General features: G+C 37.9%; 1 protein-coding gene across 6 annotated transcripts in view; it reads right to left on the reverse strand.

Moving 5' to 3' along the window:
• SYT14 (synaptotagmin 14) overlaps window positions 1-27,440 on the reverse strand; it is a 236,305-nt gene that overhangs the window by 156,833 nt on the left and 52,032 nt on the right. For 3 of the 6 annotated variants that reach the window (XM_058702300.1, XM_058702299.1, XM_058702298.1), the window contains exons 1-2: window positions 5,262-5,369; window positions 1,895-3,146 (exon numbers count right to left, since the gene is read on the reverse strand). In XM_058702300.1, the coding sequence (XP_058558283.1) occupies window positions 1,895-2,825 (931 nt within the window). In that variant the 5' untranslated portion in view covers window positions 2,826-3,146; window positions 5,262-5,369. Of the gene's footprint in view, window positions 1-1,894; window positions 3,147-5,261; window positions 5,427-27,440 lie in introns of those variants that run through there. The other 3 variants (XM_058702302.1, XM_058702301.1, XM_058702303.1) reach the window with 1 other exon arrangement.

Below are 27,440 nucleotides of genomic sequence, written 5' to 3' on the forward strand. Positions count from 1 at the left end.
ACTCGTAGTCTCTTTCTCTCTCTCAAAATAGAAAAAAAGAAAAAGAAGAACACAATATGATTAAGTTTAGTACTGACTATAATCTAGAATACCTGAGAGATACTTGGGTGTTTTAGGTACCAGCATGCTTCTGAATGAAAACAAATCAAAACAAAATTAACTCTGTACTGTTACTTGTGTAGCATTTATTACTAGTGTCTATTCTGTTATTTTCTGAATAAAATATGTAAACTATTCTATTTTACTTCTTTGCTTATTTCTGCTACTGTAAGTAAGAAGGCTAACAAAACGAAACAAAGGCTACCCAAAACTACTGAATTTGACAATCAAAAATCTGCTAGAAGAGTAGACTCCAAAATGGACGTATTTCCAAAAACTGGCTTCCCTTTCTAACTAGTCTAGCCATCCTGGATCAGCCTCTATTATATCAGTTAAGGACCATTAATATAAACGATAAACAGCAGATCCCGATTGTGCCTGATGTCCTGTAGCAGAACCGAACGTCTTCCTCACGGCTCCTGCCACTCAGATTTTTGTTATTTTATGAGAATCTAAATTTATTTTTTTAAACGTCAGATACATATTTTTAAAATAAAAGCCAATGTACTTTCGGTCAGCAATAAATGGAAATGACGAAGGGATTTTACCAGAAGCAATTACCAGCAGGTGCAGAGCAATTTTGTACCCAAACCAAGTCACCATCAGCTCCTTGTTTTGAAAACTGTCACAAATACTGTGGCTGAAAATATAAATGCTTAGCTGGAATCTTAATTCTACATAGAGAACTCATGAAAAATAATAGATTATTCACATATACTCATTATAAACACAGAAGTCATATACAATTCTTAATATGTAGCTAAATGAATGGACCTATTCTGAAGTCTGTTATGCAATAAAATAAACTCTACTGCTCTAAAGGAAAAATATAAGATACTTGATATCCCTCCATCACTCAAGATTCTTATTGGGAATGACTCGAAGAGCAACACAGTATAAAGGTCTTAGGGGTTAATTACAAAAATATAAAATGTTAAAATTCATTAAATAAGTTCCAGCTCAGTAAAGAATGCACACTACTTAAGAAAACTATGGAGTTTCAGGTTGTATAATAAAGAAACATTAAGAAAAATTAGGGCCACTGAAGAAGTGGCCAAATAATCAAGGGACCAGGACAATACTTAACTTAGCAGTGTACAAAGAACATGAATGCTTTCAAAATAAATGATCCCCCCCCCAAAAAAAAAAAAAAAAAAGGATGACCTTAAAAGTGTCTCCCAGTAAGAGGATTCAGGAAAATCTTTTTTCTTTTAAGTATATTCATTTCTTTTGAGAGAGAGAGAGACAAGCAGAGAGAGAGAGAGAGAGAGGCAGAGAGAGGGAGAGAGAGATAATTCCAAGCAGGCTCACACTGTCAGTGTGGAGCCTGATGCAGGGCTTGAACTCATGAACTGTGAGGTCATGACCTAGGCCAAAATCAAGAGTCAGGCACTTAAATGACTGAGCCACCCAGCTGCCCCCAGGAAAATCTTCAATTAGATCTATAGGAATGTAGTGGAAAGTTTCGAAATTTGGATGATGTTTTCTTAATTTAAAAAAAAAATCAAGAGGGGCGCCTGGGTGGCGCAGTCGGTTAAGCGTCCGACTTCAGCCAGGTCACGATCTCGCGGTCCGTGAGTTCGAGCCCCGCGTCAGGCTCTGGGCTGATGGCTCGGAGCCTGGAGCCTGTTTCTGATTCTGTGTCTCTCTCTCTCTCTGCCCCTCCCCCGTTCATGCTCTGTCTCTCTGTCCCAAAAATAAATAAATAAAAAAAAAAAAAAAAAAAAAGTTGAAAAAAAAAAAAAAATCAAGAGAAAATTTTATCACTCAAACCCACATTAGGAGGAGACCTCACCTTTTCTTGGTATTATCTTAGAATATTTTTCATCTTTACTCTTTGCTGTTCCTTTGTTGGCAGAAATGGCTTCATTTTGCTTTGTTTTTATGTCTCCTTTCACTTTGTAACACGTTGTTGGATTTATTTGTTCTTTGTGTTTTCCGTGTAACTTATCTTCGGAATTTGCTGATGGTGCTGGATATATGTCTTCTTTCATGATGGGTTTCTGTATCGTATGTCTGTTGCTTGCCAAAATATCTTTTGGAGAACACTCATTTCCTGACCACTCATTCCCTTTGGATCCTTTACTTTTAATACGTTTTTCAGTCTTCTTTAAATGATTTTCTTTCATTTCTTGATCTCTTACCTCCTTTAAATCATTCTTACCATCATCAGGAATTCCTAATCCATTTTTTTTATATCTGTCAGTACTTTCAAGTTCTTGACAAGCAGGTATAGCCCTTGCATTCTGTTTGATAATTGATACCCCTCCATCACTCAGGTGCCCTTTCAAAGAAGAATCACCACCAGCATTGTTACTTTCTTGGTATTTGGACAGAGTCTGTTGCCTATCATTAACACGTTTAAAAATTCTTTCTTTGTTTATCCCTTGCTCTTGCTTTTGTGAAACTGAAGTATTGTCACAACTGATCTGATTTGCTCTGTGCTCTAAACTAGACTGTGTTTTCTGACAATTATTGTCTTTGGAGACTTGTGGTGACGTGGCAGTTGCTGGCTTAGCAGTATCTACAGCTTCTGCTACTGCAGAGCTTTCTTCTTCTGGGCGGAAGCCACTGATCATACTGGTTACCTGCTCAGCCACTGAGTCAGTGAAAGCATAGCTGACTTCTCCAACAGCAGCAGTCAAATCTTCTACAGCATTACTGATTGTGTCCACCAGAGAAGACACTGAGGGCAGATTCTGCTGGAAATTTTTGAAAAATGCCATTTTCTAATTCTTTATTCCTAACAGATGCAATAATGGACTTTTCTCTTCCCGAAGTATCAACCACTTTGGAATGTGAATTTAAAATTTACTTAAATGTTGTTACTCATGAGCTCAATATTATTATTTTGCATTGTAGCGTTTAATCTTTCTGTAAATGCATTATGCATTGAAAGAAATATGTTGAAGCAAAGACTCTTCCAAAAAAAAAAAAAATCAAACCACTTGTCTTAAATGTAATGAAATTTTTTCCCACTCCATAGCTATCATAACAGCAGCAAGACAATAATTTCCCCTCAAACACTATCGGTTTTTATTCTATACCTGCAAGAAGAAGTATAAAAAGGATTTTTATTATGGACTTTTAGTTTATTTATTAATAGTCTATGCAGGGGAACTACCCTATATTATTAACAAACTAGCAATATCATTTCAAACTAACAAATATATTATAGGGAAAATACCTACACAATTTGCACAGAGGTTACAATAGAGGAGAGAGCAGAGGGTGAACATCTGCTGAATGGCTACCAGATGCAAGGCATTGTGATTACAAGTTTATCTCCCCTGATCCCACAATAATGCTAGGAGGTAAATATTATTATTCTTATTTAATAAGTAAAAAAAAAGAAGGTTCAGAAAAATTAAGAAGGTCCCCCAAACCTTTCCAAGGGATCCTCAAGGTAAAAACTACTTTTATAACAATAAAGGGATATTTAACTTTATCACTTTCATTTGCTCACAAATGAACACTGGAGTTTTCCAGAGGCTACATGCCAGATTGACTACAGAAGCAGACATGAGAATAGCAGCTGTTTCTTCTATGCCAGTCATTTAAAGAGATTTGCAAAAAAATATAAAACAATGGCACTCTTCTCACCATTTGGGGGTGGGGGAGTAGAAAATATATAGGTTTTTAAGTTAAAAAATGTTACTTATGTTTAAAATGTATGTAATAGGGGCGCCTGGGTGGCGCAGTCGGTTAAGCGTCCGACTTCAGCCAGGTCACGATCTCGCGGTCCGTGAGTTCGAGCCCCGCGTCAGGCTCTGGGCTGATGGCTCGGAGCCTGGAGCCTGTTTCCGATTCTGTGTCTCCCTCTCTCTCTGCCCCTCCCCCGTTCATGCTCTGTCTCTCTCTGTCCCAAAAATAAAAAAAAATAAAAAAAATTAAAAAATTAAAAAAAAAATGTATGTAATAGCCTTACTGATTTTTTAAACAAATAAACTGATAAGAATATTTTTAAATTTTCTCAGTTTTACCTTCTAATATGGTACATATTAATAGATATAACTCACATAAACAAAAGCTGTTTATGAGTGTTTAAGAGGGTTAAGGGGTCATTAGACCCCTCCCTCAAAAAACAAAAACAAAAACAAACAAACAGAAAAACAGAAATGCTGAACCAGGGAATTCTTGGAGGCTGCCCAAAGGGCTATCTCTAAACCAGTTCATTCTATACACATGATCCAAAAGCAAGGTTGAAGTATGAGAAACACTAAACTTAAATCAAAATCACATAAAGTACTGTAGTTTCCCAATGCAAAAGTCACAGATTTAATTCCATAACCAATAGGCTGTATAAACAATGATGCTACCGCTTTTTAAGTTACCAGAAGAGAAAAACATCTCTCCGACACAGTACATAGACAAGAAAGGCAAGGTTTTTCTGCTAATGCTCTGCAACACTGTTCTAAATTAACACCTTGCTTTTATAATTCGCAGCTTGCTTCTGCTATCATTTAAATAAGCCAGTCTCTGGAAACAGCAAATAAAGAACTCTTACAATAATATTTAAAAAAAAAATTAACACCAGGGAACACTTTGCATGAAAGAAAGAACAAGATTACAGGCCTCTGCTAACACCTAGCAGAAGTAAGTGATATAACGTGATATAATGCCTATAGTACCAAGGGAGGGAGAGGAACCCTAATTTTTATAACCAGACTTTATCTATACACTAAGCTGACAGGCAAAACTGCTTTCTCCAAACAATAAAATTATCCACCAGCTGAGAATTCAACAGCAGATAAAGAAAAAAGGGTGAATTCTTTCAAAAGTCTTCTGAGGACATAGAGAAAAAGCCTCTCGAGAGAGTTATTTGGACAATACGATTCAAGCTACGATTTAAGCAAAAAGATACTTCTTCTTAAAGCATATCTAACTCATAGTAGAGGCTCAAGAGCATGCCTTACATATGAAAAATAAAAAGGTCATTTTCTGATAGTATGCAGTTCATCTTTAAGCAATATGCTAGCAATTCATGAACAACAGAAAGATAAGGGAACATAATTTACTTAACAAATGTTTTCCTCACAGAAAAGTGCTCAAATGTTAGTTTACAATGTCAAAACCAACCTTCTCATATATATTTAAAAAAATAAAACAACAGAATGGCACAGGAAAAAAGAACAAACAAGAGAAGCAGCGATGATACTTACAAATTTTATCTTGTGAGTTCTTCCTTGTACTGTATCCTGAACCAAGATCTGGAAACCCGCCAACATTTTCAAAACAGAACTTCTTATTAATATAGAGAAAAAGGAGCAGCATCAAGATAATAAACACCCCAACAGCTGACAAAAATCCAACTGCCTCTGGAGATACTAGAGAAAAAAAAGTCACAGCTGTAAGCATTTATTCCTCTTTAAGCTACAAATAAGAAGGAAACCCCCACACATATGTTAGATTACTGCCTTATTTGAATTATACTTTTTTAATTGTCATAGTTCACACAGGTTTACAAGAAAAAACAACCTGCATACTTTAATGAGCTGTTCAATTCATTCAACAGTATTTATTCAAATCTAAACGTTTCTGCATAAAGTACGTTGGAACACTCTTAAAATACAGGAGTCTGTAACATAGGCAGCTATATATTTATCCATTTAAGAGCATTACAAAAATTTTAACCCAAGAATTAGAAAAAAGTATTTCCCATGCATGGGTGTATTACTTAGCGAAATTTATGAGAGCATATAGTAGTAGTAAAATCTCTAACAGCTTCAATGGCCCATTTTATTTAGTAAACTCTAGACTTCTTAACTTAGCATTCAAAGCTCCAGCCTCTCTTTTCAATATCACACTCCAATCAAATTGTTGCAGTCACTGCCTCAAAATCAACTATATGCGTTACCTCACGCCTTGTCTTGGTTCATCCTCTTCCCTTTGCCTGGAATGACCAAGTCTCCTTTCTACCATATCCCACTCATTCATTCCAGTCAACAAATATTTTAGACTAGCAGCCATACACCAGGCATTATCACATCCACAGTTTCTGTCTTCCAAGAACAGTCTGGTGAAGGCAGTTACAACGTGGTGTAATAAAGACTATGAGTAGGGAAGAACAGGGTCTATGAGACCAGAGAAACACAAGCCAGTGTTGAAGGATCCAGGAGGCTTTTCTGAAAGTTATGGCCTCTATGATTATATCGTAAGAATAATTAAGAGTTAGCAAGTTAACACTATTCCAGACGGAAGAAACAGCAAGTGCAAAGGTCCAGTGACAGGAGATACTGTATATTCCAGAAACTCAATGAGAAACTTTGTTATGATAAACCAGATTCTCAAGAGGATCTGATCTCAAGAGAATTCATGAAATCATACATGGAGATTTTGTACAGTGAGAACAAAAAAATCTCCGACTTCTCCAACCCTCAGCAATCTCTCTTTCAACATTTGCATTATCTGTCACTATACGAGTCATTTGGAGTTTAAATAGAAACTAAATTTTTCATCCCTAATGCCTTATATCTAATACTCAAGTACTAGCTGAAAATGAATCCTAAGCCTCGACTATCCTGTACAACCTATAATCTACTCTTTGTTCTTCCACTACTCAAGCAGCAGCTAAAATGTCATCTCCTCCAAGATTCATTCTTCAATCAGAAGAGCCACGGCAATTAGCATCTATAACTCATTTGTTTAAAATGAAGTCACCAACCAGTCTAATGATGAGTGTTTTCACCTCCTGGCTTTTCATTATTTGTGAAAGTCAGCCATCGCAGGTGTAGAAATGATATCACATTATAGTTTATTCAAAGCTGGATCAACAGTATTGTGATAGAGGATGGAGCAGAGTGACATTATAAGGGAAAAGGTGAGAGTCTGAATGGGAGAAATGCAGTCCAAATATCCAGCCCAGGAACAGATCCTGCTACAAGAACCAAGAAGTTATGCTCAGACATTAGCCCTGACTGTCTCATTTTCAGGCTAGAGAACAGTCAGGAAAGGGAACAGGATTTTAATTTAAAACTCTAAGCTATATTAGCAAAAACAGTGGTGTGCGTTAAGCCTGAAGGATGAGGTAAAAATGAAAAGAGAAGAATTATCACCAGCATTTCTAATGGCTAGGAAAGCCAGAAGCAGGGCAGCATCTGGTATGAAGAGGCAGAATGCTCGATAAACTTATATTCAATATTACACCATAAGGAGCACATATGTATAGGAGCTTCTCTTCTAGCCCAGGTCCAAAATACATTAGAAAATTTGATGTATTTAAGTGAACAGACAGGGCTAAATAATACGCACCCTGAAACTCTCCCATCTCTTAAAAGACTAAATGAGAAAGAAAACATAGCTCACTCCACTTAAGAAGGCTAGCAAAGACAGCAACAAATACATACAGCATATACCATGTACCAGTGACTGTTTTAAGCTATTTACATCTATTCCTTTTTTTATTTAAAAAAAAAATTTAATGTTTTTATTTATTTTTGAGACAGAAAGAGAGCATGAGTGGGGAGGGGCAGAGAGGGAGACACAGAATCCGAAGCAGGCTCCAGTCTCTGAGCTGTCAGCACAGAGCCCGACGCGGGCCTTGAACTCACAGACTGTGAGATCATGACCTGAGCTGAAGTCGGACGCTTAACCAACTGAGCTTAACCCAGGCGCCCCATGTGTTAACTTTTTTAATCTTCACAATTATACTATTCTAATCCCCATCATAAATCATGATATGAAGATACTAAATTGTGTGCCCGGCTCGTAAGTGGAAGAGTCAGGATTCAAACCGCGTCTGGCTCCCGAGTCCGTGTTTTTAGCTACCGCTCACACTACTTCTCCCGTATTCCTTTTCTCGTTGCCTCTTCCTATCTCATGTCTCCATCCTTATCTCTATGTTCCTCTTTTCATCTCCCTCCTTCCCATTTTAAAATTTAAGCTAGTGTCGGGGGAGGGGGGGTGTGGGGAATCAACTATAAACAAGTATAATATAGTAAGTACTGTAATAGAGGTAGGAATATAAAGTATTACTGGAACACAAAGAAGAAATATTACCTGGGGGAAGTCACAAATGCTACAGAAAGGAGATAACACTTGAGCAGGGTATGAAAGGTTAATAAAACTCTATCAAACAGCGAAAGGGCAGATGAAACAGCATGGTAAAAGACACAAAACAATGTGCATGGCATTCTATAAGCACCCATGGGCAACAGTCGTGCGTTTCATTGCTTCCGTGTTCTCAAAGCACCTGGCACAATGCCACATACCTGACATTATATAAACATTTGCAAGTGACTGAATGAATAGATGTGTGTTCAGGAAAGATCAAGAATATACCAGAAGAGCTCAGACTGGAGATAGAGGCAAGATCCAAGATGTCAAAGAAGCTTGAATGCCATCGCAAAGATTTTGCATTTGTAGAACTACATCACTTAAAAAAACTAAAACACTGGATTATATGGTAGGGAGTGATTGGCGGCAAAACATGAGGAGTTCTTTTTTTTTTTTTTTTAATTTTTATTAAAAATATTTTTCTTTAATTTTTTTACTATGTTTTTCACATTTAAAAACATGAGGAGTTCTTAAATGAAGAAGTAACAGTGGTGACAGAGTTCCAGTTCTTGTTCAGGGAAAAGTGATAGTAACGTAATCGATTAGATGTGGAAGATGAAAATGAAGTTGAGAATAATTCTAAAGTTCCTCCCTTGTGTGGATGAGTTAATAGTTACACCACTGGCCAAAATGAAAAAAATATAAAAGGAAAGGGATACAGTTTAGGGCACGGGGGTAAGAGAGACTTAGAAAGAGAGAGATGGATAACTAGGTTAGTTTTTGACATGTGACATGACAAATGTCAGCAGAAAATTTCAGTGTGGATGCCTAGTAAGGAAAGGGAAGTATGCGTATAGTACTCTGGTGAAGGCTGAGTTAGTTATAAAAGACTTAGGAGTTTTCCCCTTTTTGGTCATCCTATTCCAAGTGAAAGATTTCACTGGCTAAATACAATGCCAAACTGGCATTGGTAATGGTAAATCTTCATAAGATTTTAGAAAAATACATACTGTGACTTTCCCCACTAGAAAAAAGATAAAGACCCTACTGTAAATATAATACTGACACAACTCCTTTTATATTGCCCCACAAAATGTCCATTTCCCACTGAAAATATTTTAGGTCCTTAAACTTTAAAAACAGTAATATGGCTGTAGACAAGAGAAAAAAATTTCTAATAGAAATACTAAAAAGCTTCATCCTTATCTCAGGATTAAAATAATATTATTTCAAATGACATGATACTATAAGTTGGCCAGTAAGAGTTCTAAGCATAAAAGCATTTGACAAATCCTACTTGTACATACAACTGCAATAGAAACCAACTGGTGCCTGGGTGGCTCAGTTGGTTAAGTGTCCGACTTCGGCTCAGGTCATGATCGCACAGCTTGTGGGTTTGAGTCCCGCATCCGGCTCTGCACTGACAGCTCAGAGCCCGAAGCCTGTTTCGGATTCTGTGTCTCCCTCTCTCTGCCCCTCCCCCACATGCACTCTGTCTCCCTCGCTCAAAAATAAACATTAAAAAAAAAAAGAAAATACACTAAAATTAAAGATATGAATTCTATACACCATCAAAAAAACTAAACAAAGTTATACTTAGATCTCATTAATATAAATAGATATTTTCATTCAGTGTTAAGAACTTACCCCTAAAATCTTATTTATATTATCTGCTTATAAAGCCATTCCGTATAAGTATTTCTAGGATTATGGTTAAATTATCTATATATAAACCTACTCTTTTCCAAAATTCTAGATTAGCTGTTGCAAGCAAGTAAATGCTATTGCAAAATGCATACTATCTTTTAAGGACATTCAAAATCTAACAGCAAACAGATAATTAGTATATACATTTGAAGAATTTAATTTGCTGAATCAAATTTAATTTCAGCTAATCAATAACTCAAAATTCACTAATGCATTACTTTCCCATAATCCAAATTTGTAAAATTTACATGTGATGAATAATAAAATTAGCAACATCAAATATTTAAAAGTGCTTATTGTTTGCTAAGGGCTGCTTTTTAAAAAATTTTTATTTAGGGGCGCCTGGGTGGCTCAGTCGGTTGAGTGTCCGACTTCGGCTCAGGTCATGATCTCACAGCTCGTGAGTTCGAGCCCCGCGCCAGGCTCTGTGCTGACAGCTCAGAGCCTGGAGCCTGCTTCATATGCTGTGTCTCCCTCTCTCTCTGCCCCTAACCCCCTCGCATTGTCTCTGTCTCTGTCAAAAATAAATGAACATTAAAAAAAATTAAAAAAAAATTTATTTAAATTCCAGTTAGTTAACATACACTGTAATATTAGCTTCAGGTCTACAATATAGCGATTCAACACTTCCATACAACAGTCTGTGCTCATCACAAGGGCGCTCCTTAATCCCCATCACCCATTTCACCCATCCCTCTCCCCCCCTCCCCTCTGGTAACCATCAGTTTGTTCTCTATAGTTAAGAATCTGTTCCTTGGTTTGCCTCTCTCTTTTTTTCCCCTTTGCTCATTTTAAGCATTACATTTAAGAGTTAAGAACATTATCCAATTGATTCCTCACTATAATCCCAATTTTACAGATATATATATTGAGGCTCTGAAAGAGTGAAGTGGAATTTTCAAGATCTTAAAATTATTACTCAGTAATAGAGTCTTGATTTGAATGCAGGCACACTGACTCTTGAGCCCAAAATGTTAAACACTAATCCCTATTGCTTCCTATTTGCCAGGCAGTTTGTAAAATCTCTTTTGTTTTAAAATTTAATGATCAAGGTGCCTGGGTGGCTCAGTCGGTTAAGCGTCTGCCTCTTGATTTCGGCTCAGGTTATGATCTCACCATGAGATTGAGCCCTCCATGGGGGTCTGAGCTGACAGTGGGAAGCCTACTCGGGATTCTTTCTCTCCTTCTCTCTCCGCCCTTCCTCCACTGACATTCTCTCAAAATAAGTAAACATTTTTTTAAAAATACGAAGTAAAATTTAATGATCAAAACAATTTTATGATAGGTAAGCACTATACATCATCTTAGTCTTTAGAGTAGTAAACTGAGGCCCAGAGACTAACGAACTTGTCTAAGGCCACAAATGTAGTAACACGGTAGAACCTGAATTTGAACCCAGACATTCTAACTCCAGAGCTCATGCTTTTACACATCAAGCAATACTGCTTCCTTACATGTCAACCTGCAATATAAAAAATAAAGGAAAGCTGTGATCAAAGTAATATAGCTTACTATATACATTAAGAGAAAATACCTTATGATATAGATTTCATAGATGTTAAAAATGACAATGGATTCAAGCTTTCTCAAAGTAAATATATAAATTATAAAAGTGGAATAATTTTTCCTATTCAAGATACTTTCCTAAATATGCTAAAATTAATTACAGAACTATGCTTTGAAACCAAAATCAGTGGTACATCCTTGTATTATATGCAATGTTCAAAAAGTTAATAAAATAAAATTTAAAAGCTAAATGTATCCTATGGAATAATAAGCTTGATATTCATTAGTAATGCTCAGTAAAAATACATACCAACTATATAAAGTCCTATATGAGGTCTCTGTGAGCTACATGATCCCGTATATGAACTATCTAAAGATTATACTGCAAAGTAAAGAGGTATAATTTCTTCTAGAAAATACAAAAAGTTTACCTTGTCCAAAATTAATAATTACTTATATTACATATAGTTAACTGGCTTTATCTTTACTATACAGTTAGAAATGAATATATATGTATATACATATATATATTTACAAAAGATAAATAAACCCATTTTTTGTCAAAATTCAACTTCAATAACAGTAATAAAATTCATTTTAATTTCTACAGATAAATTGGTCATAAGAAGAAAATGATAAAATTATAGTCTTATAAAGTAGAAGCAGGAACAAATCCATTTTGACTCTGAATGTATTGCAGAATTCACCTAAATTCTACTTTTCATTTCGTCATAAAGAAAATATTTTCTATGTAAGTTTTATGAGAAAAATACTAGGATATATATAAAAATAAGTATAAGGGAGATATTTATTTATAAAACTCTCATATTTTCAATATTAACTTATTTATGCATTAATACTCATCTGTAAGTACCGTTTCTTTGTATTAAAACACATTAGTTACAAATGTTATATTTATATTTGTAAATTAAAACAAATTTTACAAAACTATTCTATTAATTATATTTCACACGCAAAATTAAATAACAAGTACCCATGCTTCTTAAAATTCTTCAAGAAAGAAGGATTGAAGAGAACCACTTACAATTTGTATTATAAGGCCTGTATTGCAGATCTGTCTTACTTGGCATGAAACACTAGTCCTCCAGTGACATGTCATGGAGACTTAATAATTCATTTAATAGATGTAATTCTATCTCTTGAACAAAATGTGAACTGTACAAGAAGTCAACTTTCATTTTAAGAGAAATACCTGCTTACTAGTTAAGAAGTCCTGAATATTTTTTTTCTGATATTCTAATCAGAAAAATTCTGCAATTTGTGTTGCTCTTGTTTGAACAGAGAGAATTTATCAGTATTTCTAAGAATGCAGGAAAATAAAAGATTTGACATGTTTAAATTTCCTTTTATAATATCTCAGTTGCTTCCACAAATAACATCTTGAAATTCTTAGATTATGATATAAATAACACAAAACTGGAAAGATTACATTTATATATATATATATACCTATATATATATGTGCATATGCACATATATATACCTATATAAATATATCAAGAAGGGAATATAGGGGCGCCTGGGTGGCGCAGTCGGTTAAGCGTCCGACTTCAGCCAGGTCACGATCTCGCGGTCCGTGAGTTCGAGCCCCGCGTCAGGCTCTGGGCTGATGGCTCGGAGCCTGGAGCCTGTTTCCGATTCTGTGTCTCCCTCTCTCTCTCTGCCCCTCCCCCGTTCATGCTCTGTCTCTCTCTGTCCCAAAAATAAATAAAAAACGTTGAAAAAAAAAAAATTTAAAAAAAAAAAAAAAAAAAAAGAAGGGAATATAATAACGCGTAACTATTAACTCTAGATTTCATTAAAAATCGGTAAAAAACAAAACAAAAAGCATTTACTCGTAAGTGACACAATTCACTGCTGAGTAACATAAAGGGACAACAAGAGGGGAAGGCACAGATAATGATGTGGGACGTGACCTAAAATCTTACAAGCAGAACTGCCCTCTGGGAGAAAGTTACCTGACAAAGTTGATATAAAACATGCCATCCAACTTGTTTCAAATGTCAAACCATCACTAGATTGAACCAATATTTTCTATAAGTAACATGTGATAAATTGAAATTTCATTCCAGTATCATAACAGTGAAAAATCCTAAATCAGTCTTTAAAAAAATTGGAAAAAAAACCCCAAACATTTATTAAGTAGAGACCAAATACATATTTAAATCACATGCCTCACACTTAGACTTGATAATAATATACTTAATAAACCCTTAATAAACTTATGATAATATATTTAAACCAAATACTTAATATAAAAACTCTTGTCAAACATTCTCTGGAAGATGTTTTTCTTCGAGTATACTCTTAACAGAGGCTTCAAATTACAAATGCAGTAAAGGTTATATAAAGACAAACTCATTTTCCTGGCAAATCTCCATGTAGCAAAGCACAGTCCTTTTTTTAAACAATAAATTAGGGTTAACTGCCTCAAAATTCTTCATTGTCCATTCAATGTGTATGAATTCCTCCAAAATTATGAGTGCTAAATGGGGTACCAGCAAATACAGGCATACTTCCTCTTGCCTTGTACTTTTCCAAGGATTCTTTGCTCCTCCTTTTCAGTAAGATCTTCATTGCTAAGCTACTATAAATAAGATTTTGAAAAGTCAACACCAACTGCAGAAGAATCTTCTAGTTAAAGCCAATTTGTGATGACACTGGTCACAGTGGCTAAAATGAACAACTCAGGAAACTACAGATGCTAGCGAGGATGTGGAGACACGAGAACCCTCTTGCACTATTCGTGGGAATGCAAACTGGTGCAGCTGCTCTGGAAAACAGTGTGCAGGTTCCTCAAAAAATTAAAAATAGAACTACCCTATGACCCAGGAATAGCAGTACTAGGAATTTATCAAAGGATACAGGAGTGCTGATTCATAGGGGCACATGTACTCCAATGTTTATAGCAGTGCTTTCCACAATGGCCAAATCATGGAGTCTAAATGTTCATCAACTGACGAATGGATAAAGATGTGGTTTATATATACAATGGAATATTACTTTAACAACGAGAAAAAATAAAATCCTGCCATTTGCAGCAACGTGGATGGAACTGGAGAGTATTATGCTAAGTGAAATAAGTCAGTCAGAGAAAGACAGGTATCATATGTTTTCACTCGTATGTGGATCTTGAGAAACTTAACAGAAGACCATGGGGGAAGGGGAGGGGGAAAAATAGTGACAAACAGAGAGGGAGGGAGGCAAACCAAAAGAGACTCTTAAATACAGAGAACAAATTGAGGACTGATGGGGGTCTGGGGAGAGGGGAAAGTGGATGATGGGCACTGAGGAGGGAACTTGTTGGGATGAGCACTGGGTGTTGCATGTAAGCCAATTTGACAATAAATTATATTTTTTAAAAAGCCAGTTTGTGATGTCAAACAGGTTTCAGATATGCTTATTTCAAGCTTTAATTCTAAATCATTAAATTCTAATAAATACTAACTGGTTTATTTCTTTCAAATCTTTAAGAGAGACATCACCTTCCTCCTATATCTTCATGTTATGTCAAATACTAGCTCTCCTCTTTAAAATTTTTTGTGTTTATACGTCTTTTTCAAACTTCACCGAGGTATAGCAATTGAAAATTGTATATGTAAGGTATAACTTGATGATCTGACATGCAGGTTGTAAAATAATCACAAGCTAATTAATATATTCTCATCTCACACAGTTATCATATCTTTTTTTTCCTTTTTATGGTGAGAATGCTTAAGATCTATTCTCTTAGCAAAGTGAAGATACCTTGTATAGTTGACTCTAGTCAAATCATTGTATTAGGTCTCCAGAACTGATTCACCTTGTATAACTGAAATTTTGTAGCCCTTGACCAACATCTTCCCATTTCCCCCAACCCCCAGCCCCTGACAACCACCATTCTATTCTCTGCTTCTAAGCGTTTGACTATTTTAAATTTCACATATAAGTAACATCATGCAGTATTTGTCTTTCTGTGTTTTGCTTATTTCACTTAGCATAATGTCCTTTAGGTTCATCCATGTAGTCACAAATGGCACGATTTTTTTCTTTGTTAAAGCGGAGTAATAGTCCATTGTATATATACACATTTATTTATCAGTTCATCTGACGACCGACATGTAGGTTGTCCCCATATCTTGGCTATTACGAATAAGGCTGAAATGAACATGGAAGTGGAGATGTATTTTAGAGATTCCGGGCTCGCCTCCTTTGTGTATATGCCCAGAACTGGGTTTGCTGAATCATAAGATAGTTCTATTTTTAATTTTTTGAAGAAACTGCACACTGTTTTCCACAATGGCTATTCCAATTTACATTCTCACTAACAGTGCACAAGGATTCCTTTTTCTCCACATCTTCCCTACTTGTTATCTCTGTCTTTTTTTAGTATTTTTTAAAGTTTTTATTTTATTTATTTTGAGAGAGAGAGAGAGAGAGAGAGAGGAAGAGAGAGAGAACAAGCAGGGGAGAGGCAGAAAGAGAGAGAGAGAGTGAGAGAGAGAATCCGAAGCAGGCTCTGTGTTGTCAGCACAGAGCCTAATGTGGGGCTCAAACTCACGAACTGCCAAGATCATGACCTGAGCTGAAACCAAGAGTCAGAGGCTAAATTGACTCTTAACTGGCTTAACTACCCAGGCCCCCCTTTTGTCTTTCTGAAAACAGCAATTCCATCAGGGATGAAGGGATATCCTGTAGTTTCATTTGCATTTCCCTGATGATTAGTGAAGTCAAGCACCTCTTCATACACGTGTTGGCCATTTGTATATATAGAGAAATGTCTATTTGATTTTTTTCTCCATTTTCAAAGCAGGTTATTTGGTTTTTTTATTGAGTTGTATAAATTTCTTACATATTTTAGATATTAACCCCTCATCAAACACATAGTTTGCAAATATTTTCTCCCATTCCATACTGCTTTTTTACTCTGTTCATTGTTTCCTTTGCTAAAGTGCAGCAACTTTTTAGTTTCATGCAATCCCACTTGTCTGTTTTTTCTTTTGTTGCTTGTGCTTTGGGTGTCATATCCAAAAAATCATTCCCCAGACCAATGTCAAGTTTCCCTCCCCCCATGTTTTCTTCTAGTACTTTTATGGTTTTCGGTCTTATATTTAAAAGTCTTTAATCCAGGGGTGCCTGGGTGGCTCAGTTGGTTATGAGTCTGACTCTTGGTTTAGGCTCAGGTCATGATCTCGCAGTTGAATTTGAGCCCCGCATTGGGCTCTGCACTGGCAGCAGGGAGCCTGCTGGAGATTCTCTGCCTTCTCTCTCTCTGACCCTCCCCCACTTGTGCTGTCTCTGTACCTCTCAAAATGAACAAATAAAAACTTTAAAAAGGAGTCTTTAATCCATTTTTAATTGATTTTGGGATATGGTGTGAAGTAAGAGCCTAAGTTCATTCTTCTGCAGGTGGATATCGAATTTCCCCATTATTAAAGAGATTATCCTTTCCCCTTTATGTGTTGTTCTTGGAACACTTTCTAAACAACAATTGACTGTAGATGCATGGAATTATTTCTGGACTCTCTATTCTTTCCATTGGTCTGCATGTCTTTTTTACAGCAATACTATGGCATTCTGATTACTGTAGCTTTGTAATATAGTTTTTTTTTTAATTTTTTAAAAAAAAATTTTTTTAACGTTTATTTATTTTTGGGACAGAGAGAGACAGAGCATGAACGGGGGAGGGGCAGAGAAAGAGGGAGACACAGAATCTGAAACAGGCTCCAGGCTCCGAGCTGTCAGCACAGAGCCTGCCGAGGGCTCGAACTCACGGACCGCGAGATCGTGACCTGAGCCGAAATCGGACGCCCAACCGACTGAGCCACCCAGGCGCCCCTGTAATATAGTTTTAAATCAGATAGCTTCCAGCTTTGTTCTCCTACCTCAAAATTTTGTTGGCTATTTTGGGATTTGTGTGTGTGTGTGGTTCCAAACAAATTTTAGAATTTTTTTCTATTTCTGTAAAGAATGTCATTGGAATTTTGATAGGGATTGCCCCGAATCTGTAGGTCACTGTTGTAGTATGGACATCTTGACAATATTAATTCTTCCAATCCATGAACATGGGATGTCTTTTCACTTATCCATCAACTCTTGTACAGTGTTAATGTCTTCTTTAAAATCCTTCATCAATGTTCTTTTTTTTATTAAAAAAATTTTTTTTAATGTTTGTTTATTTTTGAGAGACAGAGAGAGACAGAGCACAAGCAGGGGAGGGGCCTAGAGAGAGGAAAACCCATAATCTGAAGCAGGTTCCAGGCTCCTAGCTGTCAGCACAGAGCCTGATGTGGGACTCAAACCCACAAACTGTGAGATCATGACCTGAGCCAAAGTCAGACACTTAACCAACTGAGCTGCCCAGGTGCACCTCCTTCATGAATGTTCTATTTTCAGGGTACAAGGTCTATTTTGTCTGATATAACTATAGTCATTCCTTTCTTTTCTTATCATTTGCATGAAATACATTTTTCATCTCTTCACCTTCAGCCAGTATGTGTTTAAATCTAAAGTTTCTTGTCAACAGCATATCGCTAAATCGTGTCCTTTTATTCACTCAGCCACTCTATGTCTTTTGACTGGTGAGTTTAATACATTTGCATTAAAAGTAATTATTGACAGGTGAGGACTGAGGAAATTTTGTTAATTATTTTCTATGATGCAGATGTTTTGCCTCTATTTTCCATTCTTGCTGGCTTCCTTTGCTATCTGATCATTTTTGTAGTAATTTGCTTTGAGTTTTTTCTTTATCTTTTTTGTATCTATTACAGGTTTTACCTTTGTGGTTAGCTTGAGACTAGCATAAAATACCATGTAGGAGAATCATTTTTTTAATAAAGTTAAGCATTTAATTTCAAATGCATACAAAAACTCTATACTCCCATTTGTGGGTTTTTTTGTGTGTGTTTTTTTGTTTTGTTTTGTATTTGGGGGTAGTTTTTTTGAGAGAGATAGAGAGCACCAATGAGCGAGGGAGAGAGGCAGAGGGGGAGAGAGAGAATCTTAAGCAGGCTCCACGTGCAGTGAAGAGGCTGACATGATGTTCAATCCCATGATGCTGGGATCCATAAGTCAAAATCAAGAGCGGGATGCTCAACCAACTGAGCTTTTTATACAGTGCTTTTTATATAGTGTATCCATTAACAAAATTTTTATTTGTGCTTTCATATACTTTCATGTTGACACTTAGTATTTATATCAGTTTGAAGAACTTCCTGAAGTATTTGTTGTACAGCAGATCTTGTGATGACAAACTCCCTTAGTTTTTGTTTGTCCAAGAAAACATTATCTTTCCTTCATTATTAAAGAATAATTTGGAGGGAAGATGGCGGCATAGGAGGACGCTGGGCTCACCGCGAGTCCTGCTGATCACTTAGATTCCACCTACACTTGCCTAAAGAACCCAGAAAACCGCCAGAGGATTAGCAGAACGGAGTCTCCGGAGCCAAGCGCCGACGAGAGGCCCACGGAAGAGGGTAGGAAGGGCGGCGAGGCGGTGCGCGCTCCACGGACTGGCGGGAGGGAGCCGGGGCGGAGGGGCGGCTCGCCGGCCAAGCAGAGCCCCCGAGTCTGGCTGGCAAAAGCGGAGGGGCCGGACGGACTGTGTTCCGACAGCAAGCGCGACTTAGCGTCTGGGAGGTCATAAGTTAACAGCTCTGCTCAGAAAGCGGGAAGGCTGGAGGACAAACGGAGGGAGAGCTGCTGAGCCCCCGGACGGCAGAGCTCAGCTTGGCGGGGAACAAAGGCGCTCGCCAGCGCCATCTCCCCCGCCCATCCCCCAGCCAAAATCCCAAAGGGAACCAGTTCCTGCCAGGGAACTTGCTCGCTCCGCGCGCAAACACCCAACTCTGTGCTTCTGCGGAGCCAAACCTCCGGCAGCAGATCTGACTCCCTCCCGCTGCCACAGGGCCCCTCCTGAAGTGGGTCACCTAAGGAGAAGCGAGCTAAGCCTGCCCCTCCTGCCCCCGTGCACCTTGCCTACCCACCCCAGCTAATACGCCAGATCCCCAGCACCACAAGCCTGGCAGTGTGCAAGTAGCCCAGACGGGCCACGCCACCCCACGGTGAATCCGGCCCCTAGGAGAGGGGAAGAGAAGGCACACACCAGTCTGACTGTGGCCCCAGCGGTGGGCTGGGGGCAGACATCAGGTCTGACTGCGGCTCCGCCCATCAACTCCAGTTATACACCACAGCACAGGGGAAGTGCCCTGCAGGTCCGCACCACTCCAGGGACTATCCAAAATAACCAAACGGAAGAATTCCCCTCAGAAGAATCTCCAGGAAATAACAACAGCTAATGAACTGATCAAAAAGGATTTAAATAATATAACAGAAAGTGAATTTAGAATAATAGTCATAAAATTAATCACTGGGCTTGAAAACAGTATACAGGACAGCAGAGAATCTCTTGCCACAGAGATCAAGGGACTAAGGAACAGTCACGAGGAGCTGAAAAGCGCTTTAAACAAAATGCAAAACAAAATGGAAACCACGACGGCTCGGATTGAAGAGGCAGAGGAAAGAATAGGTGAACTAGAAGATAAAGTTATGGAAAAAGAGGAAGCTGAGAGAAAGAGAGATAAAAAAATCCAGGAGTATGAGGGGAAAATTAGAAAACTAAGTGATGCACTAAAAAGAAATAATATACACATAATTGGTATCCCAGAGGAGGAAGAGAGAGGGAAAGGTGCTGAAGGGGTACTTGAAGAAATTATAGCTGAGAACTTCCCTGAACTGCGGAAGGAAAATGGCATTGAAATCCAAGAGGCACAGAGAACTCCCTTCAGACGTAACTTGAATCGATCTTCTGCACGACATATCATAGTGAAACTGGCAAAATACAAGGATAAAGAGAAAATTCTGAAAGCAGCAAGGGATAAACGTGCCCTCACATATAAAGGGAGACCTATAAGACTCGTGACTGATCTCTCCTTTGAAACTTGGCAGGCCAGAAAGGATTGGCACGATATCTTCAGTGTGCTGAACAGAAAAAATATGCAGCCGAGAATCCTTTATCCAGCAAGTCTGTCATTTAGAATAGAAGGAGAGATAAAGGTCTTCCCAAACAAACAAAAACTGAAGGAATTTGTCACCACGAAACCAGCCCTACAAGAGATCCTAAGGGGGATCCTGTGAGACAAAGTACCAGAGACATCACTACAAGCATAAAACATACAGACATCACAATGACTCTAAATCCGTATCTTTCTATAACACTGAATGTAAATGGATTAAATGTGCCAACCAAAAGACATAGGGTATCAGAATGGATAAAAAAACAAGACCCATCTATTTGCTGTCTACAAGAGACTCATTTTAGATCTGAGGACACCTTTAGATTGAGAGTGAGGGGATGGAGAACTATTTATCATGCTACTGGAAGCCAAAAGAAAGCTGGAGTAGCCATACTTATATCAGACAAACTAGACTTTAAATTAAAGGCTGTAACAAGAGATGAAGAAGGGCATTATATAATAATTACAGGGTCTATCCATCAGGAAGAGCTAACAATTATAAATGTCTATGCGTCGAATACCGGAGCCCCCAGATATATAAAACAATTACTCATAAACATAAGCAACCTTATTGATAAGAATGTGGTCATTGCAGGGGACTTTAACACCCCACTTACAGAAATGGATAGATCATCTAGACACACAGTCAATAAAGAAACAAGGGCCCTGAATGATACATTGGATCAGATAGACTTGACAGATATATTTAGAACTCTGCATCCCAAAGCAACAGAATATACTTTCTTCTCGAGTGCACATGGAACATTCTCCAAGATAGATCATATACTGGGTCACAAAACAGCCCTTCATAAGTTTACAAGAATTGAAATTATACCATGCATACTTTCAGACCACAATGCTATGAAGCTTGAAATCAACCACAGGAAAAAGTCTGGAAAACCTCCAAAAGCATGGAGGTTAAAGAACACCCTACTAACGAATGAGTGGGTCAACCAGGCAATTAGAGAAGAAATTAAAAAATATATGGAAACAAACGAAAATGAAAATACAACAATCCAAATGCTTTGGAATGCAGCGAAGGCAGTCCTGAGAGGAAAATACATTGCAATCCCGGCCTATCTCAAGAAACAAGAAAAATCCCAAATACAAAATCTAACAGCACACCTAAAGGAAATAGAAGCAGAACAGCAAAGGCAGCCTAAACCCAGCAGAAGAAGAGAAATAACAAAGATCAGAGCAGAAATAAACAATATAGAATCTAAAAAAACTGTAGAGCAGATCAACGAAACCAAGAGTTGGTTTTTTGAAAAAATAAACAAAATTGACAAACCTCTAGCCAGGCTTCTCAAAAAGAAAAGGGAGATGACCCAAATAGATAAAATCATGAATGAAAATGGAATTATTACAACCAATCCCTCAGAGATACAAACAATTATCAGGGAATACTATGAAAAATTATATGCCAACAAATTGGACAACCTGGAAGAAATGGACAAATTCCTAAACACCCACACTCTTCCAAAACTCAATCAGGAGGAAATAGAAAGCTTGAACAGACCCATAACCAGCGAAGAAATTGAATCGGTTATCAAAAATCTCCCAACAAATAAGAGTCCAGGACCAGATGGCTTCCCAGGGGAGTTCTACCAGACGTTTAAAGCAGAGATAATACCTATCCTTCTCAAGCTATTCCAAGAAATAGAAAAGGAAGGAAAACTTCCAGACTCATTCTATGAAGCCAGTATTACTTTGATTCCTAAACCAGACGGAGACCCAGTAAAAAAAGAGAACTACAGGCCAATATCTCTGATGAATATGGATGCAAAAATTCTCAATAAGATACTAGCAAATCGAATTCAACAGCATATAAAAAGAATTATTCACCATGATCAAGTGGGATTCATTCCCGGGATGCAGGGCTGGTTCAACATTCGCAAATCAATCAACGTGATACATCACATTAACAAAAAAAAAGAGAAGAACCATATGATCCTGTCAATCGATGCAGAAAAGGCCTTTGACAAAATCCAGCACCCTTTCTTAATAAAAACCCTTGAGAAAGTCAGGATAGAAGGAACATACTTAAAGATCATAAAAGCCATTTATGAAAAGCCCACAGCTAACATCATCCTCAACGGGGAAAAACTGAGAGCTTTTCCCCTGAGATCAGGAACACGACAGGGATGCCCACTCTCACCGCTGTTGTTTAACATAGTGCTGGAAGTTCTAGCATCAGCAATCAGACAACAAAAGGAAATCAAAGGCATCAAAATTGGCAAAGATGAAGTCAAGCTTTCGCTTTTTGCAGATGACATGATATTATACATGGAAAATCCGATAGACTCCACCAAAAGTCTGCTAGAACTGATACATGAATTCAGCAAAGTTGCAGGATACAAAATCAATGTACAGAAATCAGTTGCATTCTTATACACTAACAATGAAGCAACAGAAAGACAAATAAAGAAACTGATCCCATTCACAACTGCACCAAGAAGCATAAAATACCTAGGGATAAATCTAACCAAAGATGTAAAAGATCTGTATGCTGAAAACTATAGAAAGCTTATGAAGGTAATTGAAGAAGATATAAAGAAATGGAAAGACATTCCCTGCTCATGGATTGGAAGAATAAATATTGTCAAAATGTCAATACTACCCAAAGCTATCTACACATTCAATGCAATCCCAATCAAAATTGCACCAGCATTCTTCTCGAATCTAGAACAAGCAATCCTAAAATTCATATGGAACCACAAAAGGCCCCGAATAGCCAAAGTAATTTTGAAGAAGAAGACCAAAGCAGGAGGCATCACAATCCCAGACTTTAGCCTCTACTATAAAGCTGTCATCATCAAGACAGCATGGTATTGGCATAAAAACAGACACATAGACCAATGGAATAGAATAGAAACCCCAGAACTAGACCCACAAACGTATGGCCAACTCATCTTTGACAAAGCAGGAAAGAACATCCAATGGAAAAAAGACAGTCTCTTTAACAAATGGTGCTGGGAGAACTGGACAGCAACATGCAGAAGGTTGAAACTAGACCACTTTCTCACACCATTCACAAAAATAAACTCAAAATGGATAAAGGACCTGAATGTGAGACAGGAAACCGTCAAAACCCTAGAGGAGAAAGCAGGAAAAGACCTCTCTGACCTCAGCCGTAGCAATCTCTTACTCGACACATCCCCAAAGGCAAGGGAATTAAAAGCAAAAGTGAATTACTGGGACCTTATGAAGATAAAAAGCTTCTGCACAGCAAAGGAAACAACCAACAAAACTAAAAGGCAACCAACGGAATGGGAAAAGATATTTGCAAATGACATATCGGACAAAGGGCCAGTATCCAAAATCTATAAAGAGCTCACCAAACTCCACACCCGAAAAACAAATAACCCAGTGAAGAAATGGGCAGAAAACATGAATAGACACTTCTCTAAAGAAGACATCCGGATGGCCAACAGGCACATGAAAAGATGTTCAACGTCACTCCTTATCAGGGAAATACAAATCAAAACCATACTCAGATATCACCTCACGCCAGTCAAAGTGGCCAAAATGAACAAATCAGGAGACTCTAGATGCTGGAGAGGATGTGGAGAAACGGGAACCCTCTTGCACTGTTGGTAGGAATGCAAATTGGTGCAGCCGCTCTGGAAAGCAGTGTGGAGGTTCCTCAGAAAATTAAAAATAGACCCACCCTATGACCCAGCAATAGCACTGCTAGGAATTTATCCAAGGGATATAGGAGTACTGATGCATAGGGGCACTTGTACCCCAATGTTTATAGCAGCACTCTCAACAATAGCCAAATTATGGAAAGAGCCTAAATGTCCATCAACTGATGAATGGATAAAGAAATTGTGGTTTATATACACAATGGAGTACTACGTGGCAATGAGAAAAAATGAAATATGGCCTTTCGTAGCAATGTGGATGGAACTGGAGAGTGTGATGCTAAGTGAAATAAGCCATACAGAGAAAGACAGATACCATATGGTTTCACTCTTAGGTGGATCCTGAGAAACGTAACAGAAACCCATGGGGGAGGGGAAGGAAAAAAAAAAAAAAAAAAGAGGTTAGAGTGGGAGAGAGCCAAAGCATAAGAGACTGTTAAAAACGGAGAACAAACTGAGGGTTGATGGGGGGTGGGAGGGAGGGCAGGGTGGGTGATGAGTATTGAGGAGGGCACCTTTTGGGATGAGCACTGGGTGTTGTATGGAAACCAATTTGACAGTAAATTTCATATATTAAAAAATAAAAAATAAATAAATCAATAAATCAATAACTTAAAAAAAAAAAAGAATAATTTTTTCAGACCCTCCCCAACATGAGTGTATGCTCTCTCTCCCTCTCTAAAAACAAAAGAAAGAAAGAAAAAGAAAGAAAGAAAGAAAGCAAGCAAGCGAGAGAAAGGAAGGAAGGAAGGAAGGAAGGAAGGAAGGAAGGAAGGAAGGAAGGAAGGAAGGAAGGAAGGAAGGAAGGAAGGAAAGGAGGAAAGAAGAAAGAAAAGAAAAGAAAACACAGGATGCCTGGGTGACTCAGTCAGTTCTCTTGGCTTCATCGTGATCTCACCGTGGGAGGCAGAAGAATATATGGAACACCCATAATGCATATATTGTTTCCTTCATGGTGTCTCAAAAATCCTATAGACTTCCTTCCCTGTTATTCATTCTTTCCCTTTTTTCTTTCTTTTCTGACTGGACAATTTCAAATACGGCTGGAGTCCTCGTGCTGTCCCTTTCCCTAGAGTGGGGAGGTTGTAGTCAAGGGTATCTCCTGGCACTGGGGCACACACGAGTTCAGCAGTGGTACCAGTGTCCAGGGCATGGGTGTGCCTAGCACATACATGGCCGTGTCAGTGCCTAGGGTGCAGGTACAGGCAAATCAGCTGCAGCACCAGCATCCACATGCACAGGGAATGGCTGTGGAGCCAAAATCTGGCACACAAACACAGCAGCAGCACCAGGATGGGGAGGTGGTGGTGGTTCCAGTCTGGGAAGGGGTAGGAGCCAAAAGGTGGCTCTACTCTTGGGGCTTGAGGGAAAGATGTAGAGGTGACTACTCCAAGGGGACTCAGCAGGGTAAATTCCAGACAGCTTTGTCAGGCTGGAGTCAGTGTTGGCAAAGATTCTGGAGGCCCCAGAGGCAAAATCTGAGGGTGTCCATGACAGTGGCAAGGGCTACCAGGTTCCTCACTGGCAGTGGTGAAAGCTGCTGAAGTCTTCCTGCTCTTCTTTTCCCCCCTGAGGGGAGGTCACAGCTGAGGGGATCCCTCTTGGCATCAAGCTGTGCTCAACCAGGAGATGGGCAATGCAAGGAAAATGCTTCCTATGCTTTTCTACGAGGTACTTCTCCACTGTTCCACTGGACTGCTGCAGCTTCTCCATTGTATTCCAGAACTATCCTGAAGCTATTTTCATTGGGAGTTTTTAATCATTGTTTTTGTTGGGGGATGAGTGTTGGGATTTCGTAGTCCATCATCTTGCCAATGTCAATCTCGCTACCCTTCTTGGAGTGATTAAAACATCCTTTCTTCGCCCTAAATTTGATCCAGTTTGAGGAGACGCAGTCTTTGCCAAAAACACTGCACAATTTAAGACATGGATTTACTGTGTCTGAATACATATGGATTCAAAAGTCCACTCGCCTTAACAGCATACTATGTTTTCTTATTACCACTGAACAGGTCCCACACTTTAGTTAGTGATGATAAGGGCTCAACATCATATTGTGCTATTTCCACACAGCAATTTGCAAGCAATGTACACTACCAAACAGAAACAAAAACAACCAAAAAAAAAGACACCTCTTTCAGTAGTGTTATTTTCGGTGGAGATTTAGGGAAATATATAATTAAACTGATAATGAAACAAAATTTTCTGGAATTAAAAAAATAAATGCACTTTAAGAAACCTTCATGCTTTCAGCAAGTATCTTTGTGTACTCATAAGAGATAGATGTTCTCTTTTCTGTCAGTGGAGAAGTCTGAGAAGTACTAAGTGTACATTAATTTATTCAATACATATTAAGGAATAAGAATGAAGTCTGAACAAGGTAAATGTAGTTCCTGAACTCAGAGACTTAATAAAGTACTACAGGGGCACCTGACCTTGACTTGGGAGACAGGAGAAGACTTCCTGGAATAAGTGATTCCTAAACTGAAATATGAAGAAGCTAGAATAAGAAAGAGGAAGGGGCAAAGCAGGAAAAAAAAAAAAAAAAGAGCATTTACAGTGAAAAGGCCCAGAAGCAAGAGATGATGACACCACTAAGGGAATAGAATAAAAGGTACAAAGTGGTTAAGAGATAAAGCTGGAAAGTAAGCAAGGGCAAAATCATGAAAGACCTTGTAAAAACTGTTAAGGAGTTTGAACTTTATCCTGAAGGCAATGGGAACTCAATAGAGCATTTCAAGCACGGAAATGATAGTATCATTCTGGTGTACAAATAAGAAGAGGAATGAAGGCCTAGCAAGACACAGTTTATGAAGCAACTGCAGTGACGACAGCCTGACAAGCTAGATGCCTCAACTGAACAGGCTGGAAGGTTTTTCTTAGAGCCTACCTTTTAGGCTGTCTCACATATACAAATGTAAATATAAAAACACACATATAATGTCCTATATTAAGTTTTAAAAAGCTTTCTGTGTAGTTGCTCCATTAAAGCTTATATTTCAAGTGATGAAGAGAGAACTTCCAATTTGTGGCATTACTAGCACAAATATAGAACAAAACAAAATATTATTGATTTTATGAATATATTAAAAAGGTATAAGTCTATTCACATGCTTTACCAAACAATCTTGCTTCTATAAACACTATGTTGATATACAAGCAAGTGAAAAATAAACTGTGGTTTAAATGCCAAAGACTATTATTTTATAAGAACCATGACAGTTATATAAGAAAATATTAACACAAGTTATCAAAATACCAACTTTTAATTATCTAGAAAAACACATGACACTAAGCAGCAACCTTTATGTCTCAGTGAAACGTCAGATAACTTGTTCATTTCTTTCTGTCAAAGAATGACTCACTAGGTAGACAAGGAAAACACGTATAATGTCTGGCTTTCTTAAATAAATCTCACAATTTTCTCTAAAATGAAATTTCAATTTAATCAACAAACTTACAGATAGGATCT

This window comes from Neofelis nebulosa, chromosome 15 (assembly GCF_028018385.1).
Source record: "Neofelis nebulosa isolate mNeoNeb1 chromosome 15, mNeoNeb1.pri, whole genome shotgun sequence".
In the NCBI taxonomy this organism is placed as follows: domain Eukaryota; kingdom Metazoa; phylum Chordata; class Mammalia; order Carnivora; family Felidae; genus Neofelis; species Neofelis nebulosa.